The following is a 20,442-nucleotide window of genomic DNA, read 5'->3' on the forward strand; positions in this document are numbered from 1 at the left end:
GCGCGCGTGAGAGAGGGGGAGCGTGTGTGCGCGCGCGCGAGGGCAGGCGGGAGGAGTGTGTCCTTGCGAGGTTGTGTGTGGGTGAGGGAGAGTTCGTGCATGTGAGGGATGGAGTGTGTGAGAGGGTGTGTCTGTGCATGCAGGAGAGGGAGAGTACCTGTGTGGGGGTGTACGAGAGAGAGAGAGAGACAGTGTGCATGCGCGCGTGTGTGTGTGTGTATGGTGTGGTGGTGTCACCTGTAGTGTGACATGAACCCACAATCAAGGTTGAGGCAGTTCTCGTGCTTACTGAAATTTGGCTGTCAGCTTCTGCTTGGCAACTCTGTTGTTGTGTGTCCCGTGTTTTGCCTTGGAGAATGTTTACCCAAAGATCTGAGGCCAAATGTCCTTGACCCCTGAATTGCTCCCCCACTGGGAGGGACCAAGCCTGTTTGGCGATTGTTGCACGGTGTCCGTTTATCCATTGTTGTAGCGTCTGCATGGTTTTGTGAATTTCCCATGCCTTGGGGCATTCTTGCCTACAGCGTATGAGATAGACAGCATTGGCCAAGTCACGTGAATATCTGCCATGTACGTGGTGGATGGTGTTCCCACGTGTGATGGTAGTGTCCATGGCAAAGATCTGACATGTCTTGCAGAGGCACACGTACACACAGATCCTCACTGTCTGTTTCTCACACAGATCTCCTTCATGCGCACACAGTCTCTTCCGCACACCATCTTACTGTCCCTCCCAGACATGCCACGCACACTCACTCTCCTTCCCTCTCTCTCTCACGCTCCCCCTCTCCCTTCCCCTCCCTTCCTCCCCCTCCAGCCCTCTCCCCCACCAGCCCCCTCCCTCTCCCTCCCCCTCCAGCCCTCCCTCTCTCTCTCACACACGTGAATATATGGCGTGAATTTGTATTTACAGATGCATTCTATTTTGTTCAAAAAGCACACAACTTATAGACAGTCAGTCAATGAGGCGTTTTATAAATTCTTTCTTTAGAAATTAAACCAGTCTGACTCCAAACCAGAACACAAACAGATTCTAAACAAAGCCTCACACTTAATGTGCATTTTCTGACCTAAAATGTCATCACTTTACGCTGATCAAACCTTTAGTTTTCTCAGGACAGTGACTTCAAATGAATTCAGGCATTTACATCTACATATTAGTTAAAATCTTCGAACTGATTAAAGATTTAATAGCATCTTAGGTTTGTTTAGTACATCCTCATCAGTGGTGTGACCCTTTGATCTTTTACTTATAAATTCTATGCCTTATACTCCCTTTCTCATTAATATCTGAAGAAGGAGTAAGACTCCAAAAGCTTGTGTTTTCAATTAAACTTGTTGGACTTTGAACAAATTTCTGGCTGAGGTTCATGAACAGCAGCTAATCTCCTGCCTTTTCCTGGTATTGCTGCACATCTTTTCTATCCAGAAAATTGTCCAATAACATCCTGTATGCCTCAATTGAACCTTATTCCATGGTGTTTCCAGGTTATGTATTCCATACCCTAACTACATTGTGAGAAAGTTATTTATCATATCACCCTTGTAGATAGCACAGTGTGGAGCAGGAGGAACACAGCAGGCCAGGCAGCATCAGAGGAGCAGGAAAGTTGAAGTTTCGGGTCGGAACCCTTGCTTTGTTTGCTCATCACTTTAAATCTGTGCCCTCTCATTTTTTTTTACAAGTGGAAACAGCTTCTCCCTGTGAACTCTATCAGATACTTATGTAATTGAAAACCTCTATCAGATCTCCCCTCAGCCACCTTCTCCCCAAGGAGAACAGTTAACATAGAAACCAGGAGCAGGAGTAGGCCGTTTGCCCCTTCAACTTGCTCTGCCATTCATTATGATCATAATTGATCCATATACCATGTTCCTGCTTTCTCTACATCCTTCTTGATGCCTTTTAAATCTAAAAGCGTGTATCTTTTTCTTGAGTTGAAGCCAGATACTGGTACTGAGCGTCAGAATAGGCTCAACAGGCCAAATTGTCATCTCCTATTTCTTCTGTTCTTTTATCCATAAGCCATCCTGGTAAATATTTCCTTCAGTCTCTTCAGAGCCTTCAGCTTTTCTTAAGATTAATCCCTGAAATTGGACAAATCAGTCAAGTTCAGGCCCAACCAGTGTTTTTTAAACCTTCAGTGCAACTTCAGTGCTTTTGTACTCTGGTTTTATTTATGGAGTGCAGGATCCCATGTACCTTTATTAGCCACTTTCTCACTGTGTCATGCCGCCTTTCAATGATTTGTGTACCCATGCTACTGGGTCCCTCTGCTCTTGTACCCTTTCAGGGTGTCCTTTAATGTTTGAGAACAAATTACAAGCAAAGTTAGTATTGTGGATGCTGGAAATCTGAAATAATTCATATTGGACTTGAAATGTTAACTGTGTTTCTGTCTCTAAGATGCTGCCAGATCTGCTGAGTCTATAGCGCTTTATTTTCATTAGCATGTATAAGCATTGGCTTTCATTCATAGTTTTAAATAGATCTTCAAGTGCACATGCTGAGGAATTTTTGTTCTGAGACATGAACTTTCAGTTTGAGATATTTATTTAAGTTGCTTAATTGAATCCTGCTTTGGTCAACAGATGAGTAGTTATTGTTTATTTTCTCCTTTGCCATGTGTGATTGACAAATGCAGGTTGAAGTCCATATTGTTATTGCAACTAAAACCTTGATCTCATTTCAGGTCCAGTGGTCGAGCTGCAATATTTTTTCTACTCAGGATCATGCAGCCGCAGCAATTGCCAAATCTGGAGTTCCTGGTCAGTACAATAATACAATTATAAGACCATAAGACATAGGAGCAGAAGTTAGGCCATTCAGCCCATCGAGTCTCCTCCGCCATTCAATAATGGCTCAAGTTTCTCAACCCCATTCTCCTGCTTTTTCCCTGTAACCCTTGATCCCCTTGACAATCAAGAACCTACCAACCTCTGTCTTAAATATACTCAATGACCTGGCCTCCACAGCCTTCTGTACAGTGAATTCCATTGATTCACCACTCTCTGGCTGAAGAAGTTTCTCCTTATCTCTGTTCTAAGAGGTCTTCCCTTTACTCTAAGGCCGTGCCCTCAGGTCCTAGTCTCTCCTACCAATGGAAGCATCTTCCCAACATCCACTCTGTCCAGGCCATTCAGTATTCTGAGAGTTTCAATTAGATCCCCCCTCATCCTTCTAAACTCCAATGAGTATAGTCCCAAAGTCCTCAAATGTTCCTCATGTTAAGCTTTTCATTCCTGGGACCATTCTCATGCACCTCCACTGAACCCGCTCCAGGGCCAGTACATCCTTCCTGAGATATGGGGCCCAAAACTGCACACAATACTCCAAATGTAGCCTGACCACAGCCTTTTAGAGCCTCAGAAGTACATCCCTGCTTTTATATTCAATTCCTCTCAAAATAAATGCCAAAGTTGCATTTGCCTTCCTGACTACTGACTCAACCTGCAAGTTTACCTTGAGAGAATCCTGGACTAGAACTCCCAAGTCTCTTTGCACTTTAGACTTCTGAATTTTCTTCCCATTTAAAAAATAGCCCATACCTCTTTTCTTCTTACCAAAGTGCTTGACCTCTCACTTTCCCATGTTGTACTCCATTTGCCACTACTTTGCCAACTCTCCTAACCTGACTAAATCCTTCTGCAGACTCGCCACATCTTAAATTCTACCTGTCCCCCGACCTATCTTTGTATCATCTGCAAACTTAGCCAGAATGCCCACAGTTCCTTCATCTAGACTATTAATGTATAAATTGAAAAGTTGTGGTCCCAACACTGACCCTTGTGGAACAGCACTTGTCACCAGCTGCCGTCCTGAGAAAGACCCTTTTAACCCCACTCTCTGCTTTCTGCCAGACAGCCAATCTTCTATCCATGCTAGTACCTTGCCTCTAACACCAAGGGCCCTTTCAGTCTTTTGCCTTACTCTCTTTTTAAACAGGGGTGTCACGTTAGCGATTTTCCAGTCCTCTGGGACCCTCCCTGACTTTAGCAATTCCTGAAAGATCACTAACGCCTTCAGTATCTCTTCAGCTATCTCCTTAAGAACTCTCGAGTGTAGTCCAACCGGTCCTAGTGATTTATCCACCTTAAGGTCACTCAGTTTTTCTAGCACCTTCTCCTTGGTGATGGCCACCATATGCAGCTCTGCCCCCTGGTTCTCTCAAATTTTTGGGATATTATTTGTGTCTTCCACTGTAAAGATTGACGCAAAGTAATTATTCACTTCCTCAGCCACTTCCTCGTTCCTCACTACTATCTCTCCAGTGTCATTTTTCAGCAGTCCAATGTCCACTTTTGCCTCCCTTTTGCCCTTTAGATATCTAAAGAAACTCTTACAGTCCTCCTTTATATTACTGGCCAGCTTACCCTCATATTTAACCTTCTCCCTCCTTATTTTTTTTTTTGTTGCCCTCTGTTGGTCTTTGTAAGCTTCCCAATCCTCTGATTTCCCACTGCCCTTCACCACATTATATGCTTTCTCTTTTGCTTTTATGCTGTCCCTGAATTCCATAGTCAGTCTTGGTTGCCTCATCCTGCCTGTACCATGCTGCTTTTCCTTGGGATGAATTTTTGCTGTGTTTCTTGAATTACTCCTAGAAACCCCTGCCATTGCTGTTCCATTGCCTTTCCTGCTGTTCTGGTCAATTCTGCCCACTCCTCCCTCATACCTCTGTAGTCACCTTTATTCAGCCGTAATACCATTACCTCTGATTCTGTCTTCTCCCTCTCAAATTGCAGAGTAAATTCAATCATATTGTGATCACTGCCTCCTAAGGGTTTCTTCACCTTAAGCTCCCTTATCAAGTCTGGTTCATTGCACAACACTAAATCCAGTATTGCCTGTTCCCTGGTGGGCTCCACCACAAGCTGCTCCAAAAAGCCATCTCGTAGACATTCCACAAACTCCTTTTCATGCAATCCACTACCAACCTGATTTTCCCAGTCCACCTGCATTTTGAAATCCCCCATGATCTCTGTAACTTTGTCTTTCTTACACACCAGGAGATAGAAGAGGTTTATCTTGCGCCCCAGCTCCTGACTACTGTTTGGAGGCCTGTGCATAATTCCAACTATGGTTTATTACCTCTGCAGTTCCTGTACTCTACCCACACAGATTCTACACCATCTGACACTACTCGGTTTCTTACTATTGATTTGATTTAATTTCATTTCTTACTGATAAGGCAACCCCACCCCCTCTGCGTACCTGCCTATCTTTTCGGTAAGATGTATATCCTTGGATATTCAGCTCCCAATCCTGATCCCTTTGCAGCCATGTCTCCGTGATGCCCACCACATCATACCTGCCAATTTCGATCTGCGCCACAAGCTCATTTACCTTATTCCTTGTACTGCGTGCATTCAGATATAACACCTTCAGTCCTGTATTAGCCATCCCACTTCTCATTGTCACTCGTTTATCCAATGTGCTTGAAGTTTGATTCCTAACCCTTTCCAAACACTCTGTCCTATTTGTGTCTGTGCTGGAGACTTTAATAACCTCTCCTGAGTTCTCCTTGCCCATCAGTTTTTTCATATTTTTCCCCACAGTGGAATCTACTCCAACAGATGTTAGCCTGCTGCTTTGTTCCCCACTGGGGGACGTTTTACCCTTACACTTCCTATCCTGTATGCAAAGTATGATAAATAGGACACAGATCACCATTGGACGGCATGGGCATATAGCACTTATCACTGGGACTTCACTAAAGCACACTTGGTAGCTTTTGATTTTAAAGTAATAAGGTATAATGTTTAGCCATTTAAACTTGACCATTTGCTTTCATGCAACCATTTGGAGAGGGCAGGGTGACGGGTGAGTATAGATTACCCACCAAAGTAGTAGTAACATCAACTGCCCAGCTTGGAACTTCGTTGCCTGAGGATTTTCTGCTCCACTAATGTTCAGCTTGTGTAGCTACCACCACTTCCTGACTAATCACAGGAGGAGTGCACTCAGTCCACTGGGTCTGTTGTTTGTTTGACAGTACAGAACTTAAGCATTGTTGAGAAAGGATGTGTTTTGTTAGAACTTAATTTTCTATTCATCAGGACAATTCCCAAGAATATCAATATGCAGTGAAAGCAACACTTATACTATGAGGAAAGTGCTGATTAATCTGCAAGTGGGGTCTGATGGGTAGAGGTATTGCCATGGAGAATATACCCATTAACATTGACAATTAACAACCAGGATTTGGTTATAGTTTAAACCATGCAGATTGATTCTTATTAGCCAAGGCTTTGCCCTGATAAATGAAACAGTGAATGGGTATCTCACTTTTTTTCCCCTGTTGAAACAAGTGTGTGTTTGTTCTTTCTGTACGGGTTAATTTATGCAGCTTCCAGTGCATGCAAGTGTACCACGCTGCAAACCTCATTGATAATCCTGTAATGGTTATTGACACAATTTCACATGTCAAGATTATCCAGCAAATGTCATCCAATTAGGTCCACTTCATAACCATTTACCCACAACTCTAGCTTTATCCTTTTTAAATCTTACTATCTATGTTTAAAATTGCAATCAAATCTGCTTTTACCACACTTTCAGTCAGTGTAATCTAGAGTGCACAATCACACTTTTTTTAAAATAAAAGTTTCCTTACCTTTGGTTCTTTTGCTAATAACTTAAACCTTTTCTAAACTTAATTCCCATGATATGGTCATCTCTGTCTGGGCAGTATTTATTGCCCCTTTGGATGGTAGTGGTGAGCTGTTGCCATCAGCCACTGAAGTCCATAAGCGTAGATGCTTGGACAACAACAGTAAACCTTGGCAATATGCTTCCAAGTCAAGAAAGTGTGTGTGACTTGAGGGGAGTTTGCAGCTGGGGGCTATTTCCATGCATCTGCCCTTGTCCTTCTATTGGGTAGAGATGGAGCCTTGGTGAGTTACTGCAGTGCAACTGGTAGATGTTACATGCTCATACAGCTGTGCATTGGTGGTGGAGGAAGTGAATGTTTGTGCTGTGGTGCCAGTCAAGGCTGCTTTGTTATACATGATGTCGATCCTCCTGAATGTTGTTGGAGCTACCAGATTGAAGAGTATTCCATCAGATTCCTGACTTGTGCTTTGTAGTGAACAGGCTTTGAGGAGTTAGGTGAGTTACTTGCTGCAGAATTCCCAGCCTCTGACCTGCTCCTGTGCCCACAGTATTTGTCTGGCTGGTCCAGTTCTGTATCGGTCAATGGTAACAGTCCAAAGCTGAATATTGTCCAGATCTTGCTGCATTTGGTAATTAACTGCTTCAGTATCTGAGGAGACATGAATGGTGCTGAACATAGTGCAGTTATTGTAATCGTCTTCACCACTTCTACCATTCTGATGGAGGGAAGGTCATTGGTGAAACAACTAAAGATGGTGCCTGGGGCATTACACTCAGGAACTCCTGGAGATCTGTTGTGTGGCTGAGAAGAAAAAGTGCTCCAAACAGTGGGGAATTTTCTCCTGACTCCCATTGACTTGAATTTTGCTTAGCCTAAGCAAAATTCCATTCTTGGCCAAATGTGACCTTAATGTCAAGGGCAATAACTTTTCCCTCACCTCTGGAATTCAGTTGTTGAGCCTGTATTTGAAAGAAGGGAGTAATGAGGTCAGGAACTGAATGGGCTAGATGGAACCCACACTTAATATCATTGAGCAAGTTATTGTTAAATAAATGCAGCTTAATAGCAATTTGCTAATTGAGAATAGACTGGGGCATTGGGTTTCATGTGAAATTGTGGTAGTGTCCTTGCCTCTGATCCTTGAGGTGTGGGTTCAAGCCCCACTTGCTCCTGAGGTACGCAATGACATCTCTGAACAGGTTGATTAGAAAATATTATTAAGCAGACATGTGGCTCTTATGATACAGATTTGGTAGCATCCCTGCCTTTGGGCCAGGAGGCCCGGGTTCAAGTCTCAGCTTCCCTGGTGGTGTATAATAACTTCTCTGAACAGATTGATGAGAAAGTAGTCAGATTGGATTTGACCTTTCTTGTGAACTAGCAGTGCTTGGACTACTTTCCATATTAGATGGGTAGTTGCTAGTGTTGTAATTGTTTGGGAAGTGCTTTGCTTCAGTACTGTTGTCTGGCAGATTGAATAGCTGGGACCTCCGGAAGACGCAGGTTCATAGAATTACTCTGTACAGAAGACACATTTCAGCCTATCAAGACCATACTGCCAAAAATATATTACAACCTCCATAGCCGCTGGAGCATGACAATTTCAATGTTGGTAGGTCCGATGCAGGTAGTGGCGAGGCATAGGCCTTGAGGCCGCGAAGCAACGGCAGCGAAGTAGCAGTTGCAGTGATAGTGACACCATTGCATTGATGGGGCCAGCACACGTGGCATTAGTGAGCCAGGCTCAAGTCTCGTGGTGGCAGCAAGGGTGATGTGGACATTTTATTTTCCTTTTGTTTGTTTCTTTAATTTCCGCTGTTGTTTTTAATTCTAATGTTGTATTCTAAGATGGTGCCAGAGAGTGCTGATTCTGTACACTTTCCATTGTACTCCTGTACTCTTGCACTTGGGTACACGTAACAATAAAATCTAATCTAGTCCCACTTTCCTGCACCAGGCCCATAACCTTGAATATTATGACACTTCGAGTGCTCATGAAAGTACTTTTTAAAGGTTAGAAGGTTTCCTATCTTAACTGGCCTCCCAAGCAGTTCCTTCTAGACCCCTGTCACCCTCTGGTTGGGAATCTTTTTCCTCAAAACCCCCTCTAAACCTTTGAAATAAAAGCCTTTCCCTTCAAAAATTAGGACTCCTTGTTGTTGACCCTTCAATGAAAGGAGACACCTACCCTGCCCTTGTGACTCATAATCTTTTATACACCTCTCTCATGTCCAACCCCTGCTCCCCGCTCCCCCACCCCGCCCCCAATCTTCTCTTTTTCTTCTATTCATTTGTGGGATGTGGGCATCACTGGGTGGCCAGCATTTATTGTCCATACCTAGTTACCTTTGAGATGGCGGTGGTGTGCTGCCTTCTTGAACTGCTGCAGTCCACCTACTTTGGGCCATTAGTGAGCGAATTCTGGGATTTTGACCCAGTGATAGTGAAGGAATGGCAATATATTGCCAAGTCAGTTTGGCGAGTGGCTTGGAGGAGGACTTGAAGGTGGTGGTATTCCTATATATCTTCTGCTGTTGTCCTTCTAGGTGGAAGTAGTTATGGGTTTGGAAAGTGCCGACTGAAGATCTTTGGTGAATTTCTTGTAGATAGTACAAGCGTCAGTGGTGGAGGGTGTGGATGCTTATGGATATAGTGACAATCAAGCCGGCTGCTTTGCCCTGGATGGAGTCAAGCTTCTTGAGTGTTGTTGGAGCTGCACTCATCCAGGCAAGTGAGGAGTATTCCATCACACACCTGACTTGCGCCTTGTAGGTGGTAGACAGGCTTCAGGGAGGCAGGAGGAGTTACCTGCTGCAGTATTCCTAGCCTCTGACCTGCTCTTTCAACCACGGTGTTTATGTGGTGAGTCCAGTTTAGTTTTTGGTCAATGATAACCCGCAGGATGTTGATAGTGGGGGATTTAGTGATGGTAACAATTAGCAACATTGTAGGAGAGGATTAATCCGCACCATTGTGGTATAAGATCCTTTGGGGAAGAGTGACCATTATATGGTAGAATTCTTGATTAAGATAGGGAGTGATCCAATTAATTCTGAAACTATGGTCCTGAACTTAAAGAAAACTAACTTTGAGGTTGTAGACATGCTCGCCGAGCCGGTGGGTTTAGTTGCAAACGTTTTGTCACCCTGCTAGGTAACATCTGCTTGGTGTATGGTAGGGTGATTAATGAGTCTGGTCGTGTTGTGTCTTCCTGTTGTGGTCTGTCTCAGAGGTAACGGCAGATTGTGCTTTTCGGGTATCCATTCCTTTTGAAGACTCCGTATAGGTGCTCCTGTCTGCTTTGCATAGTTCCGGGTTGCTGCAATGTGTTGTGGCTTGTTTAAGTACTGTCCTGATGCAGCTCTGTTTATGGGTGTCGGGGTGTTTTCTTTATAACAGAGAATGTAGAGTGGGTACCTGACCAAGATGTGTAAGATTGAGGAGCATGAAGATGTTGAATAGAATGTCCCCCGTTTTTGAAGGGCAGAGCTGGGGCAACGGTTTAGTGGTATGATGCATAGATAAGGTTGATGGTCAGAATATTTTTTCCAGAGTTGAAATTGCGAAAACTACGAGGCATGCATTTAAGGTGAAAGGGGGAATGTTCAAAGGAGATGCGAGGGACAAGTATATTTTACTGAGTGGTAGGAATCTGGAAGGTGCTGTCAGGGGTGGTGGTGGTAGGGGCGTAAGCACATGAGTATGCAAGCAATGGAGGCATATGTGCCAAGGCCAGACAGAAGGGATTAGTTTCATTCGGCATCGTGTTCAGTACAGCATCGTGGGCCAAAGGGCATGTCCCTATGCTTTACCGTTCTATTTTCTATCATAGCTGGACTATTAATCCAGAAACTCAGTTTTCCTCATGCTCTAGCGACCCAGGCTTGAATTTGATTTGAATAAAAAAAACTGAAATTAAGAATCAACAGATGACTGTTGATTGTTGGAAAAACCCATCTGACTCATTAATGTCCTTCAGGGAAGGAAAATTTCAATTCCTGACATGGTCTGGCTTCCATATGACTCCAGAATCCCAACAATGTGATTGACTCACAACTGCTCTCTGAAATGGGCGAGAAACCACACAGCTAGGGACGAGCAATGAACACTGCCCATGTCCCACGAATGAATATAAAAACAAGGGGATGTAATTTTAAGATGAAGGGCAGAAGGTGCGGTGTGGATCTGAGGAAAACCACCTTTACTTAGAGGGTGGTAGGGGTCTGGAATGCACTGTCTAGGAGAATTGTTGAGGCAGGAAACCTCAACTTTGAAAAAGTACTTAGATGAGCACTTGAAATGTCATCACATTCAAGGCTATGGGCCTAGTGCGGGAATGTGGGACTAGTGTAGATTATACCACTAAATATGTCCTGATTCAATGGGCTGAAGAGCCTATTCTGTTTCTAAAATGTGTTGCCACTGGCAAGAATTTCTGAACACGTCTCGTGTTGCCATTCCCTTCTCTGTCTCTTGACTTCGGTCTGCCTATTTCACCAGTTTGCCTTCCTGAAGTGCGTTATCCATTTCATTGATTACTGCATTTGAAGTTATCTGCAAACGTTGAAATTATGCTCTGAATATTATTAATCATATGTTCATACATCTAGTTCATTGAAATGTATCAAATGAAGCACTAATTATAACCCCAACCTCAGGGAGCACCAGAATGTGTGTTCCCCCTAGTACAGTGGAAAGGAAGTAGTTCTGTAACTACTGTGCTTTCTGCCCTTTAGCCGATTGTGTACTGTTAGACTTAATCGGGAAAGGTGTGCTAATTTAGGAAAGATGGTGATGTAGTGGTAATCCAGAAGCCCCAGGGTTGACATAAATTCCTACCATGGCAGATAATTATATTTGAATTGAATAAAAATGTGGAATGAAATGCAAGCCTAATAATTACCATGCAGTCACTGAGACAACAAGGTGTAGAGCTGGATGAACACAGCAGGCCAAGCAGCATCATAGGAGCAGAAAGGCTGACGTTTCGGGCCTAGACCCACATGCAGTCACTGTCTGATTTGTGTAAAAGCCCATCTGGTTTAGTAGCTGGTTACCTCCTCCCTCCTCACTATTTAAGACCCCAGGCACACCGTCGAGGTGAAGCAGTGATTTATTTGCACTTTGTTCAATTTAGTCTATTGTATTCGCTGTTCACAATCTGGTCCCCTGTACAATGAGGAGACGAAATACAGAGTGGATGACTGCTTTGCCGAGCACCTACACTCCATATGTAAGAATGACCCTGAGCTTCCAGTTGCCTCTGTTCCCACGCCAACATTTGTCTTCAACCTGCTGCAGTGCTGTAGCGAGGCTTGAAGCAAGCTGGAGGAACACTACCTCATCTTGATACGTATCTCACAGCCTTCAAAATTCAACAATGAGTTTAACAATGTCAGAACGCAAACACGCTCCACCTTCCTCTTGTGTTTGCCACTCTGCCACTCTCTCCCTGCCACCTTCCAGGTCTCGGCTTGCATGGGTTACACCCAGTGCAACCAACCCATTTTCAATTATTTACACTTCTCATTACACCCTACATTTATCTCTCTCGGCTTATCATCAGCAATCTCTTTGTTAGCCTGTTATTTTATTTGAGTCCTTTATTCCCCCACCTCAACCCTGTTATTAGCATAAATACCAGTTTCTCAGTTATTTTCATTTCAGACCAAAGTTTCTGCTTTTTCCCCTCTGCAGGTGCTGCCAGACCTGCTGAGTCTCCCTGGCACTCTGTTTTGATTTACTGATGTCCTTTCAGGAAAGAAATCTACTACCCTTACCTCATTTAGCCTATATGTGACTCCAAACCCATAGCAATGTGATTGCGCTTAACAGCCTTTGGGCAGTTAAAGCTAAGTGACAATTATTGGCCTAATCAGTGACTTCCAGATCCCCTAAACTAATAACTAAAAATAATCATGTCTACATCCCACAAGCTTTCATAAGCACCCAATTAGAACGCAAGATTATCGATTTACTTGACAGGCTGCTATTGAGGACAAAGGCAAGTCACACCAGGGTTCGTTGTTAACATTTCAAATGCACTTATTCTTTAAAAAATGACAGAGAAAATAAAGCATTGCTAATTTTTAAGTTAAGCAACTTAAACTGTAGCTCTTTAACCTCCAAAGTTGCACTATCATGATTAAGATTGATGGTTATAAACAAATGAATGGGGAAAATGTAGATCGAGAAACACAGTTCTGAAGATTAGAAGTCCAGATTGCAAGCGTGTGTTAAGTTCTCAGCTCTTTGGGGCGGCACGGTGGCACAGTGGTTAGCCCTGCTGCCTCACAGTGCCAGGGACCCAGGTTCAATTCCAGCCTCGGGCGACTGTCTGTGTGGAGTTTGCGCGTTCTCCCCGTGTCTGCGTGGGTTTCCTCCCACAGTCTAAAGATGTGCAGGTTAGGTGGATTGGCCATGCTAAATTGCCCGTAGTGTTCAGGGAGGTAGAGGGTGTATATTAGGTGGGTCATAGGGGCGATGGGTCTGGGTGGGATGCTCTGAAGTTCGGTGTGGACTTGTTGGGCCGAAGAGCCTGTTTCCACACTAGCAATTCTATGATTCTTTGGATTTTAGCAAAGACGAGATGCTTTGTCGAGCGTTGGGTGTTCTTCAGTCAGAGAATCATACAGCATCGAAACAGGCCCTTTGGTCAACCAAATCTATGACGTCCAGCAAACATCAAACTGTACTAATCCTGTTTACCTGCACTTGGTCTATGGCCATTTATGCTCTGGCAATTTAAGTGCTCATCCAGGTGCTTCTTAAATGTTGCGAACGTACCTGCCTCCACCACCCACTTAAACAGTGAACTCCGTATTTCTACCAGCCTCTGGCAATCCTCTCCAAACCACTTATTCCTCAATTTAAATTTATGCCCTCTGGCCTTAGACATGCCTGCCAAGGTGAAGAGTGTGTCACAATTTGCTCTATGCCTCTCATAATTTTGTATACCTCAATCTAATTCCATTCACCCCCAAGCCTCCTGGTGAATCACCCCTGCACCCTCTGCAATGCAACCTGATAGTGTGGTGACCAGGAATGCACACAGTATTCTATCTGTAGCTTAACCAATGTTTTATAAAGTTGTAACAAGACTCCCTTGCTCCTGTATTCTATGCTGTGGTTAATGAAGGCAAGCATCCCATAGGCCTTCACCACCTAGTCTACTTGTGCTGGCATCTTCAGGTATCTATGGACTTACACTACCAAGGTCCCTTTTTCCCTCAGCACTCCCTAGGGAGCTACCATTTATTGCGTAAATCTTTATTTGACCTTCCAAGATGTATTGTTATCAGACTGTATCCTGAGACCATCCTCCTCCCTATCAACACTACTGATTTTTGTGTCATGTGCACACCTACCAATTACACCTTTTATGTTTACACCCAAGTCATTAATGTACATAGTAATCATCAAGGCTCCTAGCACTGATCTCTGTGGTACACCACTGGTCACAGGTTTCCAATTACAAAAAAATCCTCCACCATCACCCTTCACTTCCTATTTGCAAGCTAATTTTGGATCCAGTTTGCCAACTTGCCTTGGAACCCACAGCCTCTTACCTTTTGAACCAACCTTCCATGTGGGACCTTGTTGAAGGACTTAGTGAAGCCCATGTACACCGCATCAACTACACAACCCTCATCAATATATTTAGTCACCTTTTCAAGAAACTCAATTAAATTAATCAGACTAGATACTAATGCTGATCAATCCCTGTCTTTCTACACAAAAACCGAAAGAACTGCGGATGCTGTAAATCGGAAACAAAAGCAGAAATTGCTGGAAAAGCTCAGCAGGTGTAGCAGCATCTGGAGAGAAATCAACGGTTACTTTTCGGGTCAAGGAAGGCTCACTGGTCTGTACTTACTCGGCCTATCCTTGCTGCCCTCCTTGGGGAGAAAAAAGAACCGCATTAATTATCTTCCAGTTAAGAGGCACTTCATATGTGGCCAGCAAAGCAAAGAACTGCAGATGCTGGCGATCTGAAACAGTTTTAAATCTAGTGACTTTTCATCTGATGAGTTTCATCAAACGTTAACTCTGCTTTCTTCCCATGGGTGTTGCCAGACCTGCTAAGTTTTGCTACCAATTTGTTTTTGTTTCAGAAGTATTAAATACCTCTGCCCCAGCAACCTCTTCCCTTGCCTCCTATAGCAGCCTGGGATACAGCTCATCAGGAATTTGGCATCCTTTGCACCTTTATGCCTGGTAAAACATCTAATACAACTCCTTATTAATCTAAATGTGCTCTAGAACCTCACTATCCCGACTGCAATCCCCGGCTATGATGTCTTTCTCCTCTGTGAATACAGATGAGAAATATTCATTTATGACACCTCCATGTCATCTGGCTGTATGCCCAGATTATGCCTTTGGTTTCTGATAGGTTTCACTCTTACCTTAGAACATAGAACATAGAACATTACAGCGCAGTACAGGCCCTTCGGCCCTCGATGTTGCGCCGACCTGTGAAAACCAATCTGAAGCCCATCTAACCTAAACTATTCCATTATCATCCATATGTTTATCCAATGACCATTTAAATGCCCTTAAAGTGGGCGAGTCTACTATTTTTGCAGGCAGGGCATTCCACGCCCTTACTACTCTCGGAGTAAAGAACCTACCTCTGACATCTGTCCTATATCTATCACCCCTCAATTTAAAGCTATGTCCCCTCGTGCTAGCCATCACCATCCGAGGAAAAAGGCTCCCACTGTCCACCCTATCTAATCCTTTGATGATCTTGTATGTCTCTATCAAGTCACCTCTTGACCTTCTTCTCTCTAACGAAAACAGCCTCAAAACCCTCAGCCTTTCCTCATAAGACCTTCCCTCCATACCAGGCAACGTCCTGGTAAAGCCTTGGTAATCCTGTTGCTGTTAATATGCTTAGGAATGTCTTGAGGTTTTCCTAAATCCTATCTGCCACAGATATTTTGTGGCCACTCTTTGCCCTCCAAATTTATTTTCTAAGTATCAACCTATATTCTATACTTCTAGACGTTTCCCTTGCTTTTGCCTTGGCATAACTAATATACACTTCCTTCTTTGTCTTTTCCAACTCATGATATCCATTAACAATCCCGACTTCCCTGGCGTGCTGAAATTCTGTTTGCCCTGAGGAATATGCTGGCTCTGAATTTTCACTATTAGTTTTAAAAGACTTTAACTTTCCAAATGTGGACTTAATTGCAAGTACCTGCTCCCAGTCTGTTTGCTTGCTGATTCTGAATGGTTCTGGCTGCACTGCTTCCACCAGTATTTAGCAGACTGCAGCTCATCCATTCCAAAGGTCGTCATCAGGCAGCTTCTTAATTCAAAAGAATCTAGTATTGCTCTGAATTGATACTGTAGCAATCTCACTGCTTCAAAAGCAGCATAATCTTGTACTGCAAAAATATCCTGGTATTTCAGCTGTTTTTCGTGAAGTGAGTTCAAACAACAACAATCAGTGCCTGGAGATGAACAACAAGGAAGTGTGCAGAAAAGCCAAAGAACAAAAGAATTGACCAGATAGTGAAGGATAACCTCTAGCTAGTGCTGCTCATCTGTGGCAGGTGAGGAAGGGAATGCCATTCATGAATCAGCCTCTTCAGCCACAACAGACAATGTTAATCCAGAAATGAATACTGACACACAATCTAGGCGAAAATGCCAATGTTTATATAAGGTATTGTTGATGGATGTGTTGTGGAATCTGTAATTGTTCAAATTAATTTGTTCCTTCTGACTGTCCCATTGTTGCACTTTAATGCTAGTCATGGATTTTTATTCTTTTTACTAGTGAACAGCTTTTGCTAAATTGGAATCCTGCACCCATCAGTTTAGCCTTTTTGATCCACTCCGTTCCATTATATTTTTGTGATTAAGACTTCATTTGTTTTCCTGAAGTAATGCTATATTGTGACTAGTGCAATTTTAAATTGAATCATCAGCATTATGGAACTGCCAGCCCGACGCAGTTCTGCTTGCTAGCAGAATTTTGGATGAATGTCATCTGTAGATATCTCGTTATTTACATTTAAATGTCAAAGCTAGTTAAAAATGTAACTTACAACATGATAACATGGCACATACAAAATTGTGAGCAATTCTTTGCTGAGAGTTTGTACTTCAGTGATGGTCTGACTTGTTACATGTAATGTGTTTTTGATCCCTGTTTCACCCATGTGATGTATGGTGTCTTCTGTGCCGTCCACAAATTGCAATGTAGTGGTGTTATGATATTGCTTTTAGAAAGTGCAGCAGGTGAGGAAAAAGTCCTGGAAAGTCTCCTGCAGGCTGATTTTTAACTGAGTGTGCATTGAAAAGCGTTGTTTATTGTTAGTGCCTTGTTTAAGAATGTTTGTTTTATTTGCAGTGTATGCATGGAAGGGAGAGACAGATGAAGAATACATTTGGTGCATTGAACAGACTCTGTATTTCCTTGATGGAAAACCCCTCAACATGATTTTGGATGATGGTGGGGACCTTACGAATCTGGTTCACAACAAACATCCTAAGCTGTTACAAGGTGACTGTTGTCTTCTATCGTTGTGAAGAAATTATCTTTGGATGGTGTATGTTATTTTGGGTCATGTTCTTTTCCCTATATGCTGTCAATATACCATATACTGCAAGCTGTAGGCCTTCGGTGAAATGTGCATGTAGTAATAGATGTAATGTACCAGGGTATAGATGCTATAGGAAGGATAGAAAGGGAGGCAAGAAAGGAGGGGGAGTGGTGCTTTTGATTAGGGATAACATTACAGCTGTACTTAGGATATTCCTGGGAGTATGTCCAGTGAAGTTTTGGGTGGAACTGAGAAATAAGAAAGGGATGATCACCTTATTGGGATTGTACGATAGACCTCACCCTCCCCCTCAATAGCGGGAAATTCAGAACCAAAATTGTGAGGAGATCTCAGTTATCTGTAGGAATAATAGGGATGTTATGGTTAGAGGATTTTAACTTTCCAAACATAAACTGGGTCATTGTGTTAAGAACTTGGATGTAGAGGAATTTAAGTGTGTACAAGAAGCATTTTCTGATTCAGGATGTATTGTACCTACTAGAGAAGGTGCAAAAATGTGACCTACGCGTGGGAAATAAGGCAGGGCAGGTGACTGAGGTGTCAGTGGGGCCATAATTCTATTAGTTTTAAAATAGTGATGGAAAAGGATTGACTAGATTTAAAAGTTCTAAATTGGAGGAAGATCAATTTTGACAGTATTACAGAAGAACTCTCAAAAGTTGATAGGGAGTGGATGTTTACAGGTAAAGGGACGGCTGGAAAGTGGGAGGTCTTCAAAAATGAAATAACAGGAGTCCAGAGATGGTATGTTCTTGTTAGGATGAAGGGCAAGGCTGGGAGGTGTAGGAAATGCTGGATGACGAGAGAAATTAAGGTTTTGGTCAAGACTAAGAAGGAAGCATACTGTATGTCATGTATAGACAGCAGGGATTGAGTGAATCCCGAGAAGAGGATAACAGCAGTAGGAGTATACTTAAGAGGAAAATCAGGAGGGCAAAAAGGTGACATGCGATAGCTTTGGTGAATAGGGTTAAGTAGAATCCAGAGGGATTCTACATTTATGTTAGGGACAAAAGGGTAACTGGGAAGAGAATAGGGCCCCTTAATGATCAGCAGGACCTGGGGGAGATACTAAACGAATATTTTGCATCGGTATTTGCTGTGGAGAAAGATATGGAAGATAGAGAGCGTGGGGAAATAAACAGCAACATCTTCAAAAATGTCCATATTACAGAGGAAGTGGTGCTGGACAACTTAAAACACATAAAGGTGGATAAATCCCCAGGACCTAATCAGGTGTAACCTCTAGAACTCTGTGGGAAGCTAGCCAAGTGATTGGTGGGCCCCTTGCTGAGATATTTGTATCATCGATAGGCACAGGTGAAGTGCAGGAAGACTGGAGGTTGGCTAACGTGGTGCCACTATTTAAGGAAGGTGGTAAGGAAAAGCCAGGGAACTATAGACTGGTGATCTTTAAATTGGTGGGCAAGTTGTTGGAGGAAATCCTGAGGGACAGGATTTACATGTATTTGGAAGGACTGATTAGGGATAGTCACATGGCTTTGTGTGTGGGAAATCATGTCTCACTAACTTGATTGAGTTTTTGAAGAAGTGATGAAGGCAGAGCGGTGAACATGGTCAGTATGGACTTCAGTAAGGCATTTGACAAGGTTCTTCATGTAGACTGGTTAGCAGGGTTAGGTCACATGGAATGCAGAGAGAACTAGCCATTTGGATACAGAACTGGCTTGAAAGTAGAAGACAGAGGGTGGTGGTGGAGGGTTCCTTTTCAGACCGGAAACCTGTGACTAGCAGTATACCACAGATTGGTGCTGGGCCCACTGCTTTTTGCTGTTTATATAAATGATTTGGATGTGAACATAGGAGATTTGGTTCGTAAGTTTGCATGAGAGTAAAATTGGAGGTGTAGTGGACAGCAAAGAACGTTACCCCAGAGTACAACAGGATGTTGATCAGACAGGCTAATGGGCTGAGCAGTGGCAGATGGAGTTTAATTTAGATAAATGTGTGGTGCCGCTTTTTGGAAAAGCAAATCAGGCCAGGATCTATACACTTAATGGTAAGATCATGGGGAGTGTTGCTGAACAAAGAGACCTTGGAGTGCAGGTTCATCGTTCCTTGAAAGTGGAGTCGCAGGTAGATAGGATAGTGAAGAAGACATTTGCTATGCTTGCCTTTATTGGTTAGTGTATTGAGCATAGTAGTTAGGAGGTCATGTTGCGGCTGTACAGGATGTTGGTTAGGCAACTCTGGTTATGCAATTCTGGTCTCCCTGCTACAGGTAGGATGTTGTGAAACGTGAAAGTGTTCAGAAAAGATTTATAATAATGTTGCCAGGTTTGGAAGGTTTGAGTTATAGGGAGAGGCTGAACAGGCTGGAGCTATTTTCCCTGGAGTGTCGGAGGTTGAGGGCTGACCTTTATAGAGGTTTATAAAATCATGAGGGTCATGGTTAGGGTGAAAAGCCAGGTCTTTTCCTTGGGTTGGGGAAGTGCAAAACTAGAGGGCATAAATTTAAGGCAAGAGGGGAAAGATTTAAAAGGGATGTAGGGGCAACCTTTTCACAGAGGGTGGTGCGTGTATGGAACAAGCTGCCAGAAGTGGTGGAGGCTGGTTATAATAGCAACATTTAAATGGCATCTGGATATGTTTATGAATAGGAGGAGTTTAGAGGGATATGGGCCAAATGCTGACAAATGAGACTAGATTAATTTAGGATATCTGGTCGACATGGTTGAGTTGGACCAAGGCATCTGTTCCTGTGCTGTACAGTTCTATGACTACCTTAAGAACAGAATTCCTGGACTGGGCAGTCACCCAGCATTGGAAAAATACATCAGTTGAGATGACTCCTTTAAGACCACTATGTAGGTTCGATTCTTGTGTAGGCACTCTTCCAGTTTCACTACAGATTCCAAATATTCATTGCAGTGTCACTGAGAGCAGTTCGAAAATGACTATATTTCCTCATTTGGTTAAATAAACTAATTTCTGTGACGAAATAAGGTGATTGGTTCTGAAGCAGTTCAAAAATACTGTCCACATCAGATTTGCTTAGGCACTTGCAATCAGCAAATTTTCTATTGGTTTATTGTGTAACAGGTACCCAGAAGGGCAAAGGAGTCGGATAGTATAAAAGCAAGATTTTTAATTGTGTCAAGCACTGGTATTATATTCTTAATTATTCTTTAACATAGCCCCCAGAGAAGGGAGTGAAATACTTACGTTTGTAAGGGTGGATGAGGGTAAAGCGGTTGATGTGGTGTATATGGATTTCAGTA

General features: G+C 43.1%; 1 protein-coding gene across 1 annotated transcript in view; it reads left to right on the top strand.

Moving 5' to 3' along the window:
- Positions 1-20,442, top strand: part of LOC109926066 (adenosylhomocysteinase A-like) — a 68,772-nt gene that overhangs the window by 6,355 nt on the left and 41,975 nt on the right. Inside the window, exons 3-4 of the mRNA XM_048608492.1 lie at positions 2,694-2,769; positions 16,987-17,139. Coding sequence (XP_048464449.1) covers positions 2,694-2,769; positions 16,987-17,139 — 229 coding nt within the window. The remainder of the gene's footprint in view (positions 1-2,693; positions 2,770-16,986; positions 17,140-20,442) is intronic.

Source organism: Rhincodon typus, chromosome 19 (genome assembly GCF_021869965.1).
Source record: "Rhincodon typus isolate 14 chromosome 19, sRhiTyp1.1, whole genome shotgun sequence".
In the NCBI taxonomy this organism is placed as follows: Eukaryota; Metazoa; Chordata; class Chondrichthyes; order Orectolobiformes; family Rhincodontidae; genus Rhincodon; species Rhincodon typus.